The 25162-nt window shown below is 37.3% G+C and overlaps 1 protein-coding gene across 2 annotated transcripts in view; it reads right to left on the bottom strand.

Moving 5' to 3' along the window:
- Positions 1-304: 304 nt before the first annotated feature.
- Positions 305-25162, bottom strand: part of ATP6V1H (ATPase H+ transporting V1 subunit H) — a 44684-nt gene continuing 19826 nt past the window's right edge. The window contains exons 8-14 of one of the 2 annotated variants that reach the window (XM_030488723.1): positions 24156-24253; positions 22547-22739; positions 19148-19326; positions 18243-18368; positions 16676-16777; positions 12051-12164; positions 305-1397 (exon numbers count right to left, since the gene is read on the bottom strand). In XM_030488723.1, coding sequence (XP_030344583.1) covers positions 1337-1397; positions 12051-12164; positions 16676-16777; positions 18243-18368; positions 19148-19326; positions 22547-22739; positions 24156-24253 — 873 coding nt within the window. In that variant the 3' untranslated portion in view covers positions 305-1336. The remainder of the gene's footprint in view (positions 1398-12050; positions 12165-16675; positions 16778-18242; positions 18369-19147; positions 19327-22546; positions 22740-24155; positions 24254-25162) is intronic. The other variant, XM_030488734.1, reaches the window with a different exon arrangement.

Below are 25162 nucleotides of genomic sequence, written 5' to 3'. Positions count from 1 at the left end.
TATAATCCCTCACTCCAACTAAAGTCAGTTTAATTCTTTTCAGGCTTCAGCCTATATATAGAAGTAAGCAATAGTCATTAATCTACATAATCCAATTTTAATTAAGCTGGCCAAGAAATCAAGCTGTCATCCCCTAAATGTGTTCTATCTCCATTGCAGCAGTGATCAGATTATAGTTATATATGATGAAAATACAGACTAGGTAAGAAAAGTTCTCCCACCTTGTTTTTCTTTCTTGATGACAAAGTACCCTAAGCTTCCTTAGAGACTTGCACCACACAAAACTACTGAGGAAGTCAAGTTGTGTTCTCTCATCTTTTTTATTTTCATTCTAAAAATGAATCACAAGAATATTAACTGTTTAGTGTTGCAAGTGCCTGAGGCCAAGCTCCTATATATGCAACAAGACTGTTTTCACATGCCAAACTAGTATCATATTTGATTTATTGATGCTTACATGTTTGTTTTACTATGAGGAGCTACAAAACACAGAAAAGATTGACAACCAAATTATTTGGCTTATATAAAGGAATGGATTTTAGAATGATACCAGAACCCTAACATTTATAAGTCTTTTCAATAACAAAAACACTCCATGAAATTCCAAGTTCATCAGTTCCTAAACATTTGTTATTAAAAAAAAAAAAACCAAAACCCAAAACACCAAAAAAAAAGCCCTGATCTCTGATCAGCCTTAACTCCGATGCTATACAGCTTGATTAATAGTTTTAAATGTATCAGTTTTCACTAAAGGAGTGTTCGTTTTCTTTTCCTTTTCCCATGTCCAGATTTTTTTAATGTAGTCTCTAACCCCACCCCAAAAAACCCCATATGTTTGCTTTTATATACAATTATAACACTGTTTTGAGACTTGGTACCTTTTTAGTACTGATAATCAACATTTCTCGGGCTATTGCATTTCCTATGGAACACCAAATCAAAGCTTTATTAATTTGTCTGGAGACGTATAGGGACTACTTGCTTTTCTTGAGAAGCAATAACACTGATAACCCACTGAAAGAAAGAACAGTTTTTCTAGGCCAATTGTAACATGGAATGAATATCCTTTAATAACATTCTTTATTATGAGAATAAATACATAAAACAATACAATATATTAGCCACATTTCCTCATATACATTCAGAACATAACAAGAAGCTAATAGGCATAATCATCAGAACTAGTTGAACAAACAGATTTTTACCAAGTCAAAATCACCAGAGGAAAGCTGGAAAGTTTATGTGCTAGTAGCAGGCAAAGAACATGTGATTTCATTGTTCCCTTGATATTAAAGACAAACATACTGTAGTTATAAGCATGAACTGATGAAAGTGTTTAGCTCCGTGCGGTGGCCGTTTGAGGTTGTTCTGACTGCAACTGCTTTCCAAGGTATTCCCTGAAATACAACAAAGAATTAGATTGAGAAACATTCTGGAGACTGGGGAGTATGAAGTAGAGAAAGAGGAAAAAGCTTTAAGTTTAGAATTATTCCTTAAAATAATGCCTACTGTTGATTGTCAACTGGAGCTACTATGACAGTACCTAAGCTTTAGGTATCCATCATCTATTGCCCCAAAAATAAGGTACAAACCAAACATCAACAAAACTGGAAAAAGAAGCAGCCCAGTAGTAATATTTAGAAGCCCTGGCAATTGTGACAGAACACCCATGAAGCCCACAGATTTTGCTTGCTTAATGTACATGTTAGAAGCTGTGGCAAAGGCTCTCTTCCCATAACCCAGCTGCATGAGCACAAGTCATACTGATGGACATACTGGCAATTTAATCAGCAGGCTAGCAAAATAGACACTGACTAAAGAACTGTATGCTTGAGTTAGAAAAAAGAAGAGATATTTGAGCCAGGCCCACTGTGTACCAACAATTTCCTCATCTGTATATTGAAGTGCTTATTTTGTCACTTATTTTATACCTGTCCTCTCAACACTGGAACAAATACCCCCCCCCCCCAATTCTCAGCATTTGCCTTGAGCAAAAATATCTAAATTCTCTGGAAAATACTGCATAATTCTCATGAATGCTCCCATCTTTCACTGTCTCTTATGAAAGCACCTCAACATTTCACAGAACCACAAAGAAGCTGAAAGTGGTATTTAGTGGTGTCTGGGTTATTGCTTGTTACAGAAAATACACTTCAATAATTGTACCATTGTACCAGCAGAAAGAAAGGTTTCAGGACCTGTGAAGCATGCACATTTTTTTCCATTGCTGATTGTATACTTAGCACCCACAGTTTTTCTCACTACACAGGTATTTCAACCTACACAGATTAAACATTAGAAGCAGTTCAGAGAAATTATATTTAGGATGAAGTCTTAAAAGGAACCCAAAAGGTAACTCAGGAGTATGCACTTATGCTTTATTTTAAAAAGTTAAAAATATTAGCTCTTACTGCACATTTCAAAGACTAGTTTTCATTTTAGTGTCCTGTTGAATGGCTATTCCCTAGGCGTTACAATTCCTATCACACAATGAAGTTTAGGATCACAACTGTATCACCCAACATCACTTTTCTCAGTTTTAAAGTTAGGTATCCAGAAAATCAAAATTCCTATAATGTTAACTTCAAACTCCACTAGCAAAGAAAATAACACATAATTTGGATGCTGAGCATATGTTATGATTTAGCACCTTCCTTCACAGCTTTATCAGGCGTTGCAGCAGGATCACAGTATTTTAATGACTAGGCTGCACTCAACAGATATGACTCTTGATCATATTAGGAAGGTTACAACACCCAAAGTAGAGACTCATGACAGCAAAGAAGGAAATGAGCTGCTCTCTTGTGGTTTTTGCAGGACTCAAAGTTGTACCACCAAATTAAACAAAATTTGACCGCCACCCAAAAACACAGCCAGCAACTATGGAAGGGTTTCCAAACCTCCTTTTGCTCCCTCAGTGTTCTTTTTTACTTTGTTTTATGCCTATACGCACGTACTGATTCTAGTAATTCTTCTCTGACATCCAGCCTTCAAAGCAACGGACACTTTCTACATACCCGGCTCTGCAAACAGCATCAAAAGCCTGCAAAGTTAGTTATTTATAAAGCGCACATGAACCATTTTGAATGTGAATTTCTTATGCAATTACTCAGAAGTAGGAAAATCAAGCAAGGAAGCAATCCATAACAGTACAACTATTGCATAGCTTGCACTAGTTCAGATGTATGCTCAAGGCTTACTAAAATCCAATCATAAAGCAGTGTATTCAGCAAAAATCTCTGAGAAGGCAGCGCAGTCACATATTCTGTGTGTGAATACAGAAGTTGAATATACCCGTTACGTCACTAAGGTCATACATTAGATATCACACTACACTATCTTCCCTACAAAACCATTTCAGTCATTCATTTGCAGGTGTGAGGTTTAAGTCCAGGGGCAAAGAAAAGCTTTTGTCTCATCTCCCCATCCAGAATAAGTATCTGCAGTTACTACTCTACATGGTCATGCTACAAACCCAGGTGAAAGCCCTGTCCTGTTCCTACCCCATCACTTCTATAGTCACCACCAAGGGCCACTGAAATGCACAAACCTTGCCTCATCTGCTGCTGCAAGTCCCAGTTAATCTTCTACTTGCTTATCATTTCAAATCAAGTATCATTGGTTAACCTAGGACAAGCTCTTGCATGGTCTATGGCAGATGATGAGAGGGATTGGTAAGAGACTTGATAGGAGGGATTTAGACAGCTCCTCAACAAGAAAGCTTCATGTGCAGCCTTAGGAGAGCAGACTGACAGGTTATTCTGCCAGGCCTCTGGTCATTCCTGTCTCTCATCTTCCACTAAAACTCAAGCTACCGAGATTAGCTTCAGCAGGCCCCTGTTCTCCCTCTGTTAAAATACATATTAAAAGGGCAAGAAGATTCAAGAATATTTTTTTACATACTGGTATTTCATCACATCAGGAGGTTAAATAGCACTGTAAGCTTCAATCTTCACACATCAGTTGGACATAGGTGTCCATCACCATGTACTACAAATCAAGCATCTAAGATTTTATTGATCCTGCACTGTTACTTAATTAAAATTTAAGAGAAAAAAAAATGGGGTTTAGAATTCATGTTTACCCAACAAAATTTAAACTACCTTTAAGAATGCAAGCACACAACAGTACAAAAAAAGTACACAACATACGAGCATGGCCACTACTGGCAGAGATTCATGCAAGTCTGATCAGCTCATATTATAGACTAAGACAAAACATATCCTGCTAACTTTGACATAGCTGAGCTTTGGGGCCTACATACCTATTGTCTTGCAACACACAATCTTACCAGTAATACTATTTTTCACTTCTAACCAGGCCAAGCAGATCTACAGAATGTCACTCAGATTGCAGTCTACAAGATGTACAAAATTCACATACAAATTTGTGGAAAAAGAGCAAAATACTGTCCTGGCCAACAGCAAATTCAGTCACCAATTCCCTCCACTAGAAAGCTGCCTTTTACCTTGCGTAGGCATTGTATTATTGTATATAATACTTCAAAAGCCAGTCAGAAGCAGTAAACATTTTCTCAATACAAAAACACCAGCTCTCCAGCCATTATGTAAGGCTCATTTTTCTTTTAAATCATTTAAGGTGACGAAGAGAAATGAAATTCTATATACCAGTAATATTGAGCATGTTTACATATAATGCTTTATCTCTTAACTGCTTTCCAAGAAAGGGAAGGAAACTTACCACATGCTTAATGATGCTCCCTTAAGTCAACAGGCATCTGGAAAAGTCTGTGCTCTCCCACATAAATAGACTTAGAATTAAGCACATCATTTTGGTATACTGACCCTTGCTGGGATTGTAGATGTGAGCTCCATGGATATTTTTAAGGCACCTTGCAACAGTTTCTAGTAGCACTAACTTGGAATCTGTACTAGAAACCATGCAACACAGAACAAGGTGGCAATTCATCCTCCAGCATTAATAGTCAAGATGGCAAGTTCATTGAGCAAAGGCCCAAGTTCTCTTTGAAACAAAAAGTTCCATTTTGGCTGTTTTCCTCACACTGGAACAGGAAATCATCCTTATTATAAAGCAGATGAAGCTGGTCCAGACAAGCTTATATTTACAGTTAACTGCATTCAAACATGAAACAATTGATTCAGCATAAATTTACAAGAGCACTGCAGGAAAGTCAAAACATGCTAGCATAGGACATCACTTTGAGAGTAACTACACAAACCTCCATTTCTCAACTAACGCTCAGAACAACAAAACTTAAAACACCACATTTTCTCACTTTCTCAGTTATTCGTAAGTCTGATGGTGAGGTGCAAATAATTTCCATTTGCAAATTAATCTTTCCATTTATATTAGAATAATCAAGTGAGATTTCCACACCAGCAATTTACCCTTTTTCGGGCCTATCTTAAAACGCACTTTTTCTGCAGTTTCCAAAGTGCTTCCTCCAAGAGGAAAAGGAAACTTAGAGATTAATACATGAAGTTGTTGCATCTCAAATCCTTATTCCAGTTTGTTGTTTCATTCCATTTAATTGGGTGTGTTGGCATAGGAGAAATGCTGACTCCCTCAAGCTGAGATATACGTGTGTGTCACGGTAATTGCAACAAATGCTTAAAGGTCATTTAGGTAAAGGCATAAGGAACTCATCCAACACACAAGCCACCGGATTCAGTGAGTATGGAATAAGGAGGTAATTGCAAACTGACACAAGACCCTACTTTAAAATTCATACTAAGGACCGTTGTCAACAACAATTAATCTCTGACAGACAGGAAAGTTTTATGGTGCATACAGCAGATTTCTAGAGGCCACGTGCTAAAGGGAACAAGCCTTGCTGTTTTAGTACTACTACTTTTAGTGTTATACTCAGAATTCCAGTGCAGTTAGATTTACCTGTCCTTTAAAGAACTGAAAATTATTCTTTTTAGCAGGCAAGGGAAGAAAAGGGGATGAAGCATAGAAGAAAGGAAGGATGAAACTGTCACATTCTCTCTTTTCAAACAACATTTATTTTAAATCTTGCTTCCAATCTGTTAAAGAACCAAGTTATTAAAAAATATTTGACAGTCTTGCACATCTGGAATTTCTAGCTTGTTTTAGCAGTCTAAGGTTCCTAAGAGGCAGAATGCTTTCCTTTGACAAAGAAATCAATATAAATCAATATAAATCAATATAAAAATATTAATTTTATTTTTCTCTACCTAAACACAAACCTAGAGTCCCTCCTTTCAAATTTCATTCAAAAATTAAATTGAAAAGCCAGTTCTGAAGAAATTCTATCTCTCATGCAGGGGTACAGAAGTGTAATAAAGCTACAACAAAAAGTCTGCCACACGACTCAAGCCACTCAAAAAACACTGCCAACATACACTGTTAGAGACAAATAAAAAATATGACAAATAAGCAATGTCATAAGACAGGCAGCAGATGGAATGTTTGAACAGATGGAACAGTCTTGCCATCTTTACATTGCATTTCCACTAGGAGTCTAACAACCTGGATTTGTTGAGAAGACAGACCAGTCCCTACCTGCATGGAAAGAAACTTTACAAGAGTACATATTTATGTTCAAATAAAAAGATAAACACTCATACTATATATCAAGTATGCCTATCACTAATTGGATTTTTGTATCATTTGTCTCATTCTAGCTAGGAACTGTCCTCCTAAAAATATTAATTTTTATCAGGGACACACTATCTTCTTAAACTTGTCAGTTATTTCTGTTATGTACTAAAAAGGAATTGAGTTAATGATGAAGGCTAAAGAAATAGGATAAATAAGTACAGCAGATTGCGTTATCTTGTAGGCATTGTTCCCTAGATTTAAGCCTACTGTACTAAGCATTACACATCTGAGTGTTGGGATAGGGAAAAAAAAAGGAGTGGGGAGGGAGAAAAGGACAAATTTCAAAGCTGCCAGTTAACTATCATTACACCTTGCACTTCTCTCTACTAAAAGCAAGCATGGTACAGAAGCTATTTTAAGAGACACATGGGCTTTGGAAAACAAAGCTTATGCCAAAGAATAGTAACAAATGCTGAATATTCAATGCTAAACCTATAGAACAACAGCTTCTAAATATAGCATACTGCAAATCCTAGGCAGTTTCAGTTTTTTTAATGTCTCTCTATGCAACTAGACACTTTAAAGGATGGAAAGCAAGTAATTTTGTCTGGGATGTGCACTCTGAAAATCATACACGAATCTGTTGCATATTCAAAGCTTATCTTAATTTGTTGCTTCATTCAGTATGCCATTTATTAATTTTACTTCCAATACCATACTTGATCATGCACCAATGACACATCCTGACTGCCATTTTTATCATCTGTTAACATACTCATACTCTCCATGTAGGTATCAATTCATTGAATAGCAGTTTCCAAAAGTCTGCCTGTTTAGAGAACATTTATAGTTTAGAGCCTGCACAGGTGAAAGGACCCTGGGAAGATGAGGCATCACACCTGAGCCCAGAGGTAATGGCATAAGCAGAAAGATAGGGTAACACAGGCCAGTATTTTAGTCAATGGGAGCAACTGCTGAAAGATGATGCGAGTTCTGCCATTACCCTGACTCAGCCAGAGGAAAAACAAATAAGTTTCTAATCAGATCCACTCTAGTTTAGGTAGCATTTGTATGAATACTGAAGATCATTTCACAGAATTATAGAACACCAGAATAGAAGGGACCTCATTTGGTCATCTGATCATCTGGTCCAACCTTTCTATGCAAAGCATGACCTAGACTAGATGAACCAGCACCGTGTCCAGCCAAATCTTGTCCAGTGTTGGGGAATCCACCACTTCCCTTGGGAGATTATTCCAACAGCTGATTGTTCTCACTGTGAAAAACTTTCCTTTTGTGCCCTGTCGGAATCTCCCTAGGGAAACTTGTGCCCATTACCTCATCTTTTCTTTGTACCACCCTTTAAGAAGTGGAACACGTTGATAAGGTCTCCCCTTGAGCCGCCTTTTCTCAAGGCTGAACAGACGCAGTTTTCTCGCAGCGTTTCCTCACATGGCTTCCCAGCCCTTTGATCATCTTTGTGGCTCTTCTCTGGGCCCTTTCCAGCCTGTCCACATCTTTTTTGTGTAGTAGGAACCAAAAATGAGTACAAACAGCTCATCTGAGCTATAGGGGTAAAGCCACTGTGTTTTACTTTACATTCGCAAGAACAAAGAGCACGCACGATCCACCTCTGCACATGTTAGCTAGGCTGGATACTGTAACAATTCTCTTTTTTCTGATCCCTGGTCTCTACCTCCCAACAGCACTGCTACTGACAGAGCAAGACTAAAATAATATGCTGCACTTACTACATGAGTCATGAGCAAACTTTTTCTGGGCCTAACTTGGCTAAAAGACAAGCAAAGGGTCCGAACTAATGCACTATGTTCTAGATGGCCAGTAAGGTCAAAAATAAGTTATTTCATTAGCTTATTTAAATTAGTTCATTCAATGCAGAACATCTAGAATTCACCTAGCTCTTCATCTAGCTCTTATTTTAGTGAAGTAATAGAAGGATGGAATTAACAACTTAAGAATGAAGCCAGGAGACTATACGTTCACAAATCTTAAAGACAGGAGATTATTTCCACTGATCTACTTCAGGCACTGAAACTGCTTTGCATTACCCTGAAAAACAATGTGCTGCTCTCCATAGCCCACAGAAGGAACTTGGGCTTCTAATTATAAGTGCTTTGAGTCACAGCATCCCATCCCTTCAGTTCAGTAAAATGTTGTGCCATGAAGCATGTGAAAGGCATGTGCTTCATCTGTATAGATTCACATATTGGGTTTCTTTGAAGTGATATATGTAAATGTTGCTAGTTTATAATTTGATTCTTTTAAAGTCCACATCATTAAAAACATTGTTCCAACCAGCACTAGGTTCCCAAAACTAGTTCCTAATACTAAACTAGTTCCTGATACTAGTTCCTAACTTGACTAGTTCCTAGTCAAGTTAGGTATTGCCGCCAAACACCAGCAAAGGCAAGGAATAAAGGAGATGTTTCTCATACACAGTCAAAGCACGAACTGAACACAAAAAATCTGCACCATCACTGCCATGCTAAACTCCTCCATCTGCCAATAACAGGTTTTTACCATCAGCATAGGGTGCCACGACTAACACAGTGCAATTGAGATTAAACAACAGGATTAATTACCATTTAAAGACATTAAATGAGGCTACAAAGATAGCTTTGCTCCCTGCTTCATCAAGTGCATGATCATTTAACATGCAAGTGTAACTAGAATATTTCACCTGAACTTACCTCATCTGAAAAGCTGACAGCAGTTACTGCTTTTGCCAACCCAGCTTCACCATTTAACAGAATGCCTGATTTCACCCCATTTAGCCCTGACTTGAAAACTCTTAAGGAAAAGCAAGTTGAGCAGCCTGTACCTAACTATTCAAATTACTTAGGAGTTAATCATCTTCAAGTTGAGCTATTAGCAGTCTAATGATACAGCTGAGTTTTAAACAGAATGCCATTTTAGCTGCCCCATGACACTTGGTTCAGGTACCAAAAGTTTTCCTTATTTTGCTGCTCTAAGCTCCAAAGCTTCAGCCTGGCAGAGCAAGCATTTTCTAATCCTTCCCTTGGTTAACCTTCAGAGCTAGGAAACGCATGACAGAGGCAGCCAGGTTCGTGTCACAAATAGTAATGCAGAGTTGTTCCATGCTGATTAAATTCAAGATAAAAAAACAATTGCTCTGAATGAACTAACTGAATTCCAACACACGTGGAAGCAAGGGGAAAAAGGCTTATTGTTTCCCAGTTCTGAAGAGCAAGATAAGCAAAACCTTAAGTTGCTGAGTAATCCATCTTATGACAACGCAAAGCTAAATAAGTAGGCACTTGAACTGCGCTGTGCAGCAGACTCTGCTCTCTCTTCTCTCCACACAAGCTATGAAACAGAAGAGGAGGTCCTGACACACATCAAAAGCCAGATGTATACAAAGACAGATCTAGCTTCCCACATACAAACAATGTGTCATTTCCTTAGCTCAAGCTATCTGATGTCCACTCCAAGGGGAACACGCTTTGTCGAATATGAATCAAATGTCCCAGAGGCTTGATGCAATAAGAATTAAACAAGAACATATTCCCTACAGAGATGACAATATGAATCTGAAAATGGCGCTTGAACAGATCCTTTCTGTTGACATTTCTGAAGGTCTGAAACTAGATGTAATTGTAATCTCTTCTCTCAGTCTCAAGTCTAAAGGTTCACAAACTGTGAAAAGCACCCAGAGAAATGTTCGTGCCATTAAAAAAATCAAGACAAATCTGGAAGTACCGATGTGATTTTTTTTAAATTAGTATGCTTAACTTGAAAATGAGCAAAAGCCAGGTTAGGCATCCAGAAAAACTTACTGCCAGTGAGATTTGTGCTGGAGAAAGACCAGAGTTTTGTATTTCTATTACCAGATTTTCAAGACATCAGGACTCACATGAAATAAGACCTGTCCCCCCTGCAGAAGGTAAATTCAGTAACTAAGCCTTCAACACTGTAATCTCTATTTAGCTATTGTTGGTTTATAATACTCAGTGATTCAAATATGAGAATAGTGTAGTGAGAAATAAGCGTATCAATAAACTAAGAAGCAGATTGGAGTGTAACATTCAATAATGACCCAAAATTAGGTTGCACTCAGCCACACATTGTGTCTCCATCTTCACACACTCAAATTCAGTATTTTTAACTAAAGCTGTCCTTACAGGTGGAGAATATTCACTCTGAATTTGATATAGTAGGTTATTTAAATGTGTGTTTCTCTGCTGTAGAAGGTTCCCACAGTACGAGAGAGGGAGGAAGCAGAATAAAATTAATGTAACACGCATGAGAGTTAAAAAAACATATTCTTCAGAAGAAAAGGAGGGAAAACTAGCTTTCTTTTATAGAAGATACGCTGCAGGGAGAGTGGACAGGAGCTTTTTGTCAGCCTTGCTAGCCCACCTTGAATAGCCAGAATGTGCTTGATAAACCTTGTTCCCTACCACTTTCACACTGTTAGCATCATCACTACTCAGCCTTTTAAAAAGATCATATTGTGCCAGAAGTGAGAAAGCTGACAGAAGTTGTAGGTACTTCCAAGCACCAAGCTCTCCAGAAATAAAAGGTCGTTTAAATTCAAAATCAAATTAGTTGTTTTTATCTCAACATCTATGTTTCAATATACTCAGATGTACTGTTACATTTTATCTCTCTAAGGTAATGCCAAATGAAAATGTCATCTTTGGTGAAATCATAATTAATAATCAGATTAAGAAATCCTAATTAATATTTGTAACTCTCCATGTTTTAAGCTTAGCATAACTAATTTGGCAAGTTAAAGTTACTTCACAAACACTGGAGTTTTTCAGAACTTCAGTCCTTCAATTCTTCACTATAAAGGTCCTGTGCTCTGTGGAAAGGCAGCACCACCCACCAGCAAGTTCTGTGCAGAACACACCAGAACTTGGGGTTTTGGAGCTTTATTAGAGAACTAGTCAAGAAACAATGAAAGAAAAACCTCATTTCAAATACTATTCTCTAGAACTGATGAAAGAGATGCCAACAAATGATTTTCAACTTCATGTAGCCAACCAGACCATAAGCTTCTGCTACCCCAGGAGTTCAAGAAAAATTGTACCTGCACCCCTTAAAATGGCAACAGAAAAAGAACAGTGTAGAGTGGGGGAAAAGGACTAGAGCAAAGAACAATGCAAAAGAGTGGTCAGGCATGCATTTTGCAAAGCAACTGTCAATTAAGTACTTGAACAAGCGCAAGCCTAAATTACAGCTCTTGCTGAACATTAAGCAGTTCAGATAAGTTGAAATAGAGAGTGAATTACTCATGTGACAATCATGCAAGGAGAAGCTACTCAAACTGCAACCAAAATACACAGCAAAACTAGCTAAGATCTTCCACATCAGCATCATATGCTCTATCATTTAAAAGTGCAGTCCTACCACATAAAATGTTATTCCCCCTTAAAGAAATCTATTGTCTTGAATCCTCTCCCCACACCAAATATTTCTCACTGTTGGTAATATGGTAAGTAATCTTCACATACCAGTTGTGAACCATCAGCTTCTGCACAGCCAGTAGTGCATTATAACGAACTTGCTGGTCTTCATGATGCATGTGGTTCATTACCAACTGCTTACCACCAAGTTGTTCAATCACTCTGAAAGAGAGGAGGGGAGCAGTTTTACTGACGTTACTTCAGCTTCTGGGTAGCTATCCTACCCAACCACCTCATGTTCAAGGCATTAAGGGGTTAAGTTTAAGTCACATAATAATTCTTTTGTTAAAGTGTTTATTTCCTAACATACACATCTTATTTGACACATTACCAATGCAGATCTCTTATACTACCTATGAATTATTTTTTGTTTTAAGAATTCACAGCATCAGAAAGCATTTGTATTGGACTCCTCTTTGCTACCCACTACCTACTTCCATAAATTTTGAAATAAATGATCAAGGAAGAAGCCCTTTTCACAGTGGGTTATTTACCCAGCTTGGCTTGAGACAGTTGGCAGGGTACTGCACTATGAATGATAATTTAGGAGGAGGTAGTGCCCTCCCCTCCATAAATTGATGATAACCACATCACTCCATTTTTTGCAAGGCTAAAACCCCAATCCAGTCCAGCACTGCCTAATCCAGAAAAAATGCTTATCAACACACCAACACCTATCAAACCACCCACCAGGTAGACCTCACAGTGCTTTTTGACATTCAAACTGTATTAGAGCCACAGCTATTCCTGCACAAGATGCAGAACTGGCTGCTAAGGTACCATTTCCAGAAAAATCACATGCTTGAGCTGCATCTTTCACTACAAACTTTACCACAGTAGTCAGCCATAACTTTTAATAGCTATAGCAAATCCCACACAAAATACTGATGAAACCTTTTATCACGTCATTAATATATCATCTCTTAAAAAAAAAATATGGAAAGCAACACACTTAAAACCTGAAAAAGTATCACCATCCAGATGACACTCTACATGCAGCATTTTGGTCTGTCACAACAAAGAAAGGTTGGAGAGAATTTGCAAGGAATATATGAACTGATTACTCACTGACTAGCATATGGTTTTTCACATCAGTTCTCTCACAGATCACTGAGCAGTTAAACACAATATCCTGTGAAGATATCCTGTGAAGAGGCTATCATTTACATTACTATTAACCTGGTGTTACCCTGCCATTCTAACGTTGCATTAGCTATCTGCTTTTATTACTGTTCAACACATTTTTGCAAACTGCATAACAAGTATAAAAACGTAGCATGGAGATGAAAAGAGAATTTCCCATTTCACTTTATTACTCAGTCAAAACCATCCTGGAGAACACAGGGAATATTATTTCCCAGAAATATCAAAACATATAAGGATGTTGCACACAACAGGAATGCATTAAGAGAAGTGCAATTGTTTTAAGCTGGAAAATCATTGCTAAGAATTCAAGAAATTATTAGTAATGTAACAGACTCAAAAACCCGTTTATGCCTGCCTTAGGCTGCCTCACATTTTTAATGAGTTAAATATAAAACCACTGCACAAAGACAAGACTATGAAACAAAAACAAGAATTTTTTCCACATTGCAAGACTGACTTAAACACTGAATTCTCAGGAATTGAAAGGAGGTAAAAAAAAAATGCATTAAACTCAAAAGCTTCCTTACACTAGGAACACACAATGATCAAAACGAAAAGTTAAAAGCCTATAATCACAAATGGTAATAGAGTATTTCAGATGACAGTACCTCACTGAAATTATGGCTGAGGATATGAGGAGCCAGAGAACAGCATTCTTGCATAACACTGCCTACTGGTACAAATCCCTTCCCAGACATGTGTTTTATACCCACAGGTAAGCAACTGTGAGAAAGGTTCACAGTTAACCCCATTCCTTCAAGTTCCAAACCTGCCCAAAACACTACTATTAGCTCTATTTTCCCTCTCCTCAGCTTCTGCTTACTTTGCAACAGTAATACAGCCCAATGAGCCAGTTATGATTCGTGCACAACTTCTGCAATTCCCCATAATAACAGTGCACTAAGCCAAAACAGTGGCAATTCAAACAAGTTTCTGGATGCTGAAGAGCCAGGTTTTAACATGGCCCATTTAAAGGGAGAAAAAGGAAACAGAAGATGATGACAAATGAAAATAGTTTAGACCATTATAGCAGAAAATACTTATATGAAATCCACACTACATGTCTAAAAGCAGACCAAGGCGAAAAAGGGAATGCAGTTAAGCTGTTTCTGAATCACAAGCTAAGCAATGGAATGGCTCCATTTTGGAGTCAATCTCTTGTACATGCAAAACATAAAACCCATGTTCAAAGCATTCAAGTGACTGAAAGTGTTTATCTTGCATAGCAGTAGCTCTTGGGCCACATGGAAGTTATACTGGAGGCTGATGTTTAGCCTGTATTTATTTTCAGTGACAGGAAACACCAATGCCACACTTCATCTCTGCTGTTACACCGTCAGAAAACACACGTGTGGCTGAGCCTCATTAGAAGTCCACAGTGCTATTGCCTTGAGAACCTGGTCCTCAATGCGCAATTTTAAAGGCAAGTTAAAATAATTTAAACTGACACTATTAGAGAACAGCCAAGCAAAAAAGTAGTACTTAAGTTTAACAAACAGTTTCTTTTGTCAGACAAAGGGAAAGGTTAGCCGGAACTGTAACTCTAGGTCTCCACGGTGTGCAGCAGGTAAACTCAAGAAGTTTTAGGTTCGAATTCACCTCTGCAACCTTCGAAGGCTGAAGGACAATCCAGTTAAGAGTTAAGGATAAACACTTAAAAGAAAAAATTATTTAAGACATTTGAATTCTGTTATTCTTCTAAACCAAGTGAAGAGCTTCCACTATCAAAGTGAGTCATGCAATGAGAGTGTGAAATGTCAGCCAGACGTGGGAGAAGTAAACTATACATCACGGTAAGAAATGGATGTAGGAACTGACATATGGTCCGCAGGTATTCTAAGCTTTTAGTCCTAAAATTGGTGAAGTCATGCTTAGTAAGAATACACTGGATTACAAAGGAAATTCTTTAAAAGAAAGAGATTGAGGCATTTTAGTTTGTCCATCAGAACAGAAAGTTAAATAAGCCAAGTCTGTAAGTAGAAAGCAGCTGAAGTATAAGAATATGATAAAAGAATGTAGGTTAGAATAGTATCTGTAACACTTCTTATTTGCTAGTGACCACTGCTTTTGAAGGTTGATGCACTTTTGAATAGGTTTAACAGCCTGACACTTGAGCAGAGCTGTGGTCCCTCCAGCAGTACTTTTTCCCAACTACAGAGATGCAGGTCCTGTTCATCTACTCATCTGACTTTACCGCTTTGGTCCAGCGACTGCATGGCCAAACTAGCCCAAGCATTATGCTACGTTTGGCTAGATGCGTGCAAACTGTTTAAAGATTATGGCAAATCACCAATAAAATGGTTTCAGACAAAGAGCAGCTCCAAGCAGGAGCATCCAGCGGCAAAGCTCCTTTAGCTTTGCCACTTGCAGGCAGCAGTGCAAGTTTCCACCTTACTGAAGAATATCTTGTTTCCCCTCCAAATAGCAGTTGTCATAAATCTCTTCTGGAAGACGCAGGAGCTAATTAGCAAAAACCAGTTAATTTGTTCCAATATTTAAAAAATATCTTCAGGTCAAGTTGCTTATAAGACTACAAAGGTTGTGAGTTTTTCTAGAGTGAATAAGTGTTTCTAGCATATACACAGTGTGAAGTTTCAGTTTGTTGTTCATGTTTCTACTACTGTCAGGATAGCAGACTGAAGCATTCATGAAATTCCCAACATGCCTAGGAGACCATTCTCATCTTACCCATTAAACCATATGCAGAAAGCAGACACAGATCACTACTTTGCTGCAAAAATTAAGTCACATGTCCCTTTGGGTGACTGATAAGCACGATTCCTGCAAAATCCAAAGGCCCTTTTCCGCTTCAGTGGTCTCTATTTACCTTAGAGATGCAATTATTCAGCAAACATCTTTGCTCCCAGGTTTAAAAAACAAAAAAACAAAAAAAAAATCCCACAAACAAAGCAAGAAAATGCAGAAATGTCTGTGTGTATTTTGACAGGAATTCAGATTGACAATAAACATTAACACTTTCATCTAAATGTGTATTTGTGTAGCTAAAAGAAAACATGGTAAAATAGAAGAGTGATAACTGAATCTGTCCTAACATCACTGAAAATACAATAGCAATTGTTTCTGAGAAAAGAATTTGTATCAGTAGTCTTAATTCAAAAACAGACTTCATTGTTGAAATAGTCCATCCCTACTGTAAGTCTAATAATTGTAGACCAATAGCCATAATAGAAGGTAAGAATGATGTGTTGCTTAAATTCTTGGTAGGTCTTCTAATTTCTTCTGGTTCATGTCTTTTGCTTTAGACTAAAAGAACTTAACTTGCTTTAGACTAAAAGAAGTTCACTTGAGACTTCTTTAGACATAGGTTCCCTTCACTGTTAAGAGACACTGAAATACACTAAGCCAAAGATTTAGTTTGTATTTTCTCACCTTGCTGGTGAATTAAACTTAAACACAACCTGCAATCCTTATGTAGCATATTTTAATATAAATATGCAAAAAAGACACAGACAAAGGATATACTCTAGCTACTCTCTTAAGTAACAACATATTGGCATTTTTCTTACCGTTTCCCACGGGGATAGTGTCGTACATATTCTCCCACATCATGAGCAGCTACAGCCAGCACTTGTGGGTCGTCAGAAACCTCCAGAAGTTTTGTCAGGATTCTAGGAAAGGATTTGAAACAACTGAGTCCCAGGTTTTGGTTTGGGGTTTTGCTTTGGGTTTAAACCTAAAATAACAAAGCCTGTAACCATAAACATACTTTACAAGCCACTTAAACAGCAAAGCTAGGATAGAACTTTTTCCAAATATGCAGCTGCACTTAAAACAATGGAGATCCTGTCCTGGTTAACAGAATCAAAGCATTCACTAGATTGAGTTTAGTGAGCCATATCTACAAATACCTGTAACTAAGGTTTACAAAGTATCTCATTTTTTCATACAGATGTTTCAAGATGAGCAGGTTTGAGTTCAAGATCAGCTGTACTTACCAAACATATAAATATTTATAGACTGGAACAGGGGTGGGACACAAGTATAATGTCTACACAAGGCCCACAGATAATGCTGCTTTTGTTATACAACAGACCCCAGTCTTGCTTGAATGCTTTTCCCAGCTCCTGCACTCAGGATCTCACACTATTGATTCAGAGAGTGGTAAGGTGACATTGCTTGTGACACAGCAAGGTGGGTATGACAAGCCTGCTATCTATCAGCCTTTCTCCAGCTCTATTCTTCCCCTCACCTTATAATAGTAACCTTGCTCTTTCAGAAGAGAAGGACAAAAAGGGCAAAGTTTTATGGAGAACACTGTTACACAGAATTGTTTAAAAATTAAAAGGCATCCTAGCAGTTGAGAACAAAGCAGCACACTAAATTCTTCGGTGTGTGCAACCATGAACAACTCTCCGTTCGAGACCATCAACTTTCTGTTAGGTCTAGCACTTATTAGCAAATGCTTAACAAGGAGAACAACATGTATTATCAGTTAATAACAATGCAGTTAAACATTTGAAAGCTCTTACAAGCTACTTAAGGCCTAGACATCTTCAGAGTACATACTTTCAGAAGCCAGCAAATAAGTCCTTAACTCCAAAAGGAAAGACGAGCTTCAGCTTCATTTCATCTAACAATCTATGTATATCAAACACAGTCTCAAGACAAAATAATCAGATTGCAACGAAATGCAGCAAGTCAGATTTTCCACGGAACACTACCACAACTTTCAATCCACAAGCATTCAAAAGACAGGAGTTCATTACTCAGATCAACAATAACACAAAACTAAGACTAAGGTATGGAAAAAGTTTTTTAATTACATCAATTAGTATAGCTGGTTTTTCATGTGAAAGCATGAAAAGAGTCAACAGCACAAATTTGTATGCAAGTTAAGCTAGACATACTCCCTCCATCATCATCCATACATTTTGTCCAGTAAAAGCAAATAAACAATTCTACTTCTGAACAAAACTAGCCATGAGTAAGGACCATATATTCTAAAAAAAACAAGATGTTCTGACTTGCTTTCATTCTAGACATTACCTCATGTTGAAATGCAAAACATTAGATACAGGTTCAGTTAAACAGAAAATATTATAGAATTATGTTATTCAAGACTTGAAAACTTACTTGAGTAGCTCATAATTCTTCTCATTTAGTCTTACAGCATTCTCCCGCCAAAACTTCTCAGACTTGTGTACAGGACTCCACTCCAGCCTTCCTGACTTGAGCTCAGAACTGTACTCATCGAAGGAGCTGCAACGCAGAAGACTTAAATGAAATACTGGCTAAGTTTCTATGAACAGAATTTGAACTGTGTGCCCAAGCTTGTCCCTAGCAAGACAAAGATGGAACACAACTTGCTAGGACACATTTGAAAGTGCTCTCTGCAGAGCATGAGAACTGTGCCCTGTCTCAGAGTTCAACACTTTAAAAATAATGAAAGGCATGAAAGGCAAGAGAAAAATTTGTTTTCAAACATACCCCTCCATCTACCCCAAAACACAGTTCCTGAAGAAAAATAAATAAATAGAGAAAAAAAAAAAAGCCACACAACCACAGCATTTGGGAACTTAACTGGCTGTTTCACCTGTTTTCTAGGATTTAACTTCCTCAAGCAAGGATCCCAGTCCTTGTCTTTCATCCAATTAAACCTTTGACATGATCGACAGTATGCACAAGAGCAAGAACTAGGTAACCACTAGCAAAAACTTGAGTTAATCTGGACAGCAGAATGTATTTTAATCAGGTAGTCTTCATCGTAGACTGGAACTTCAATCGCATCTCTCTGAAGTCCTTTAACTATTTATCAAAGATCACGTAGGCAAAAGTGAAGATTTATTTTTCTATTCAGCTTGTAAATACACACTCAGAATAGGAAACTTTTATCTACAACCAGCATCTCTGTACACTCTAATCAACTAGCATTTATATATCATAATTCTGTATATTATTTAGTCATAAAAAGAAACAAAAAATTACCAATGTTCATATAATTGTTGGGGTTTTTTTAAAGTTCTCACTGCAAAGCATACCTAAGGTCCTGCACACTCTCACCAAGCTTGTCCAGTAGAAATTTGATATCTTCACTTATGTCTTCATCATCATATTTCTGCTGATCCAGATTCTCTAGCTGCTTCAAAACTTTACACTGAATCATGGCAAGAGCATATTCTTGGCGAGTTTCTCTCTCAGTAGATTTCTCTAACAAATTCTAGGGAAGTAAAAATTCACTTTAAGACTAGACTACTTTGAAACAAAATGGTTATTTTTAAGAAATTCTTACTGGCACTTTTTAATTTATTAAGTGACAGAATTGACCACTTCCCCAAAATAATCATTCCAAAGAAGTAAAGTATAAGCCTACCACACAGTGGCTGCTTTACACCTACACTTAGTAGCATAAATTGCCCAGGACTGACCTTACTATGCAGGAGGAGTATCCATAACTGTCACTACAGCAGATGAAGAGGAACTTAGGAAAAAAAAAGGCTCTGTCTTGCAAGGTAGAAGTAATGCAACCATATATGCTGAAAAGCAAAACCACTACTCAATTCAAGATCAGGTCTCTTAGCCTTTTTCCCCTCAAATGGTGTGCTACCTTCAATACTAGGAAGTATTAATGCACCTGCTTTGGTCATTTTCCATATTAAATTGGGCTGACTACAAACACTAATCAAAGAAAAAAGACCAGGTTTAAATCCCAAATCCCAGCTTGTCTGCTATAAACAATTACTTTTACCTGCGATTATCATTTTAGATTTCTATGCAGCAATAGCATAAAGCAGGAAAGCCTTCCCCTGTTGTCCCTCTCAAAAAAGAATACCCACAAATAAAAAACAATCTGAAGTCATCTTTCCAACTCAAGAGTTACCATCTGGATTAGAACAGCTTCTTTTGAATTTGGCAGTATTCCAACTAAACATTTTTATTCAAACAGAAGGTTGTTGGTAAGATTGGAATTACAAGCACAGAATGCAATAGTCAAGTTCAGTCTCATTTATTCATTACATTTCTACTCAATTTAATCAGCTTCAAATTATGTTGTTCAGAGCTAGACACCTGCACTTTTTGATAAAGCTGAAAACATGAATTCCACATAAAAGACAAAGTCTTCAGAAACAGAACATGTGTTTACATAAAGAAGCCTTAACATCTACCAGAATAAGCAATGAAACAATATAGAAGTAATTTGACTCCATCGTCCTCATTCACCTCACAGAACTATTACACTTCAGGTTTCTAAGATATCAGACACCATATTAGCTAGTAAGGAAGAACACTGCAAGTAAATGTTAAAACTTGCATACTGAAAGTCAGTCATATTCCTGCTTTAATGTGCAAAACCCCACATTCCTATTCCAGTAAGAGAACTGAGAAGTAAAAGGTAATTTACAGAAAGTAATGCTAAATTACTTGGAGTTAAAAGTGCTAATGAGAGCAAAAGAACAAATAATGAATCTTAAAAGACAATATTCAACAAGATCAAGTAGCAGATAAAGTATCCAAAGAACTCCTAGTTCAGAGAATCATATGCAGATGTAGAAGCTACTCCAAATAATACAACCTATCTCATACCACAGTGAGATATTCAAGCTTTTTATAGTGAAATTAAAAGGATATGTTAGGAGAGTACAAACATGAACACACAGAATGGATCAGTAAACTACTCAGTGGTAAAAAAAAAATCTTAAGGTACAAAATGAGATGCAGGTAGGAAACACATAAAAGACAGAAGTATGAAAAATGAGGGGGAAAACCCCACATTTTAACAGGTAAAGTAATTGATTCAAAGTTGCTTTATAGAAGAAAAAAAAACCCAAAACATTACAATTACATACTTCAGGCAATTAACTTGCCAAAGAGGTGAAGCAGGTCAGATTTGGAGAAATAGAATAGTAGAGGAGACATATGCAAGCTGTCAAGACATACCTTCAGTAACACACAGGCAGTAGGGATGATTTGGGGAATCATTAAGGCCAGTCCTTTATGCAATTCACCAATTAACCCTCCTGCCCCCCCCAAAAAAATGAAAAGGGCCATTTTGCCTCTGCTACATATTTTAACTTCACTTTAAAACTCACAGCTCTGATGTCTAATATCTAATTTATTATTTCTTGGCTTCCAGATTATAACCTCATTTTCATGCCAACACTAGTCTTTAATGTTGAAGAGAAAAACCAGATAAGTTAACCTTCCTGAAGCCTGGAACAGAACCATCTTACTCTTTCTTAGCCTTTATTTATTAAAAGAACAATCCTTCATTTTTGTCTCCTCTTGCAAAACACACTAAATCTAAGAACTAGCAATTATTTCTCCTACTTTTTAGGACCTGCCAAGCCCCTCAACTACCCCCTGCCCCCCCCCCAAGTTGTCTTGCTATACACCCATGCTTAATCCTAACATTAAGATCCTGAAGAACACTAGAACATCTACAGAGGTCTGCACAACAAGAATAGCTCCTACTAAATACCTCACACCACTGACCGACTTCAACAGGATAAATAACATATTCTTATGATCTACCTTATACAGAAATTTTTCTAAGTGACAGTTGCTTTTGGCTAGAGACACTATTTAAGCCACAGAGTAAGCCCCTCCACACAGCTCATTATTGCTGATCAGCAAGTCAGTAAGCAACAATTCCCCTCTCGCCATCCTAATTTGCTTGCAACATCTCCTACTGGAACATAATCAACACCCAGGAAAACAGTTTCCAGTATCTACACCTACTCAGGATACAAGCCCTGTTTTAAAACAGGATTACAAGTTCTTATAACATTGCTGTATTACATACAGGACACTTGACAAGCATACACATAAAACTATGTGCACATGCACAATTAGCATCCATGAACATAAATTGGTACTCTCACATTGAAAACATCAAGCCTCAGTGGCTCAGTTATTCCAAATTATCTTAAATAGGACCAGCGATGGATAGAAGAAGTAAACTAATTTCTTTTACATGGATATTCTCATTCATCTTCACAGAGCCACCAAGAATAGAGCTTTGGACTAGCAGATAGAAATAATTTCTGTGTCAGCCAGTTGGACAAATATGTGTGTTTAAAATAATATCTTTTAATTAAAGCTTCATAAGGCAAAATTTATCAGGTATTAGTAACTAGTATTTTACACAGTATCGGTAGAAAAGAAATCTTGAACTAAAGGGAAATCGCTAGTGCTTCTGTTAGCATAGGTTTCTTTAGTTGACCTTATTTCAAGAAGACACTGAATAGCAGACTTCTATGACTTATAATAGCATATCTTTTACCTGTAGCAAAATTCAGTTCATAAAAAAATAAAAAAGGAGAATTAAGCTTTCAATCCAGTTTACTGATATAGTCTAGCAGAAACAGCTGTGCATTAGCAACACCTGAGACCTCATTTGAGAGAGTAGCACAGTGGGACTGCAGTCAACAGATACTTACACGAAATGCTGCAAGGATGATTCTAGTTACTTTCTCTTTGACAGATTCCTGAAGAATATCTGACAGCACCGGAACAATATTATACCGCCGGAGATATTCACACATTTGAGGGCTAAATGCCAGCAGCCACACACAGAAAATCATCTGATACTGGAGCTGGAATCCGCATTTGTTGCTCAAGACCCCCATGATACTGCAAGATTAACATAGTATACATTGAATTTTTAAATAATGACTACATTGCTCCACCCTGAAACATTAAAAGTGGTTAACAGGAACTTAGTGGAGAGAGCTCCTGAGGATGAGCATACAACACACGCTTCACAGTATTTACTTCACAGTTATAGTGTACCAGTATTTATTATTGTGCAAGCAGCTTGTTCAGAAAGCCATCCTTTAAAGATACAGTTATCTTCTCCTTAGCCTTACAGCCATGACAGCTTTTCTCATGTGAACTGATGTACTGTATCCATCTTAAAGTTCACTGAGACTTTTCCTACTGGCATATTTAGAGCACTATTTGTCATTCTAGGAGAAACAGAGAAACACATAGCTACTCTTTCAGAGTTAAGAAGGAGAAGCAGTAAGCAGACAGAACAAAATCTACACAAATTGAAAGTGTTTCCTTAATTGTATCTCTCCACAGGAGTGTCTGAAATGAGCTAAAGTAGTCATTATTTAACAAGTGAGTTCTCAGAAAACACCTTATCGATATAACACATCACAGATACACACAGCACTGCTAGACAAGAAATAATATCACAAGATCGCCAATAAGAAATCATGCAGAAGCTTTGTTCAGCTGAAGTTCTGAAAATTTAATAAGCAATTTACAGGTCAATTCCAAAATAGCTAACACTATTGGGAAAAAAAAAAAAAAAAAAGCTTTAATAGTTTAGTAAAAAGCTTCCTTGGTGAAAAAGTTTGTTTCAATAGTGTCATCTTGACACATGTGAACATCTTTTGAACTTTCACTTCACAGGCAACCTTTGACTATTCTCCATTTCAGCGTAGAGGGGTATTTCTTCTTAAAGCGGAAAACGTATAGCCACCATCCCCAATAGAGGCACGCATGGCAGAAAAGCTATGTATAGACAAGCATTTCTTAAATAGGGTAAGTGACAATTTCCTAGTCTTATGCAGAGGTATTTATGAAGAGAATCTGGACAGAAGAATTACCTACTTGAAGCCATATGTGGGGAAAAAAACAATTGAGTGTAGCTCTAGAACATGTTTTTCCTTTCACTAATACTTACAAATCGAACTCCAAACTAAAAGACATGGAAGATTAGCAGAAACTCATTTCATTAGTCTTTGTTCTATTAAATAATAAACAAAGAACCTTTAGCTGAAGACAAATGGCTATATTCCTGTTCAGATAGTTATTAAAGCAGTTCTTAATGGAAAGCAGCACTGAAGCCTCAACATTAGTACCTGCATCTGCAAGTTCATTTGTCTATTTAACTGTATTAATGTTTGAAAACAAATAGGCTTTGTACCCAAACAGATCAGCTGTCTTTTGCAAGAGAATTCTATTCCAAAAGAGGTCACTGGGGAATGTGCTATTATGAGTGTAAGTATATCCATATCAATCGAAATAAATGCTCACCAATTTACTCCATCTGCTTCTACCCATGCAAAGCGATACTCATTGACCCTGAGCATCAGCTGCAGACATCCAGCAACACACTGTACATACTGGGAACTCTGGGTGAAAAGAAGAACATATCACTTCTTGTAAGAAGAGTTAATAGTATGTACCAAAGTTCAGTTTTCCAAACTGGGCTTTACTGGCCATACTTCAACATGCATTTTCTTCAATGACACTCCCAAGTCAAACATGCTTACTCATAATGCTTTACATGCCTCTATTAAAAAAAATAAATACGTAACAATCTCACAAGAAAAGGTGGGAAGTAAAACATAAATGAAGAAGAGTTTTGAACAGGAAAGAAGTGCTATGCAAGTGATACCATTTTACATTACCATAACAGATTTTTATAACCCGTTTGAATATGCCTTCTTTCAGCATCTATGAATGAAGGCTGTCTTCTGTCTTCAATCACAGAGTCAATTGTTACTCTATTGAGCAAACTTTGGGAAATAAATCAGCAGGCTGGTTACCAGTTTGAAGAAGTTTACTAGAGGTCATTATGGAAAAAGCAGTGTTGAGCTCAGGTTCTTCCCACACCCGTTCTCCAACACAAAACAGCAGTGGTGTCATTACAATTGTGCATCTTCCTATGCATGTGCCACACAGTAAGTACCATGCTTATCATAATGAGAGATGTATTGTACAAAAAAATACCATTAGAAAAATGATTACGCAAAATCATCCTCAAAGTTCAGCTTTGCATTTTAATTTTTTCTTCTTTTCATTAAAAGCTTAGCACAGTATATTGTGCTAAAAGACAAACTTTCCCATTAGGAAAGCATCGAGATACACCACTGAATTCTATTTTCATTCAGACTCCTATATGAACAGTCAAAGACAGAACCATTAAGCAGCTTTTCATCTCAAAAAGCATGTATTTTATTTTCTGTGCAGTAACACATAAAAAGAGCAGCAGTTCAAAAATGGGTTTTGGCCAACTCATTGTCCTCCCACTACAGCAA

The sequence above is a fragment of the Strigops habroptila genome, chromosome 1 (assembly GCF_004027225.2).
Source record: "Strigops habroptila isolate Jane chromosome 1, bStrHab1.2.pri, whole genome shotgun sequence".
NCBI lineage: Eukaryota > Metazoa > Chordata > Aves > Psittaciformes > Psittacidae > Strigops > Strigops habroptila.
The sequence above is the reverse complement of the archived record's forward strand: the minus strand, read 5'-3'. Positions and strand labels throughout refer to the sequence as shown.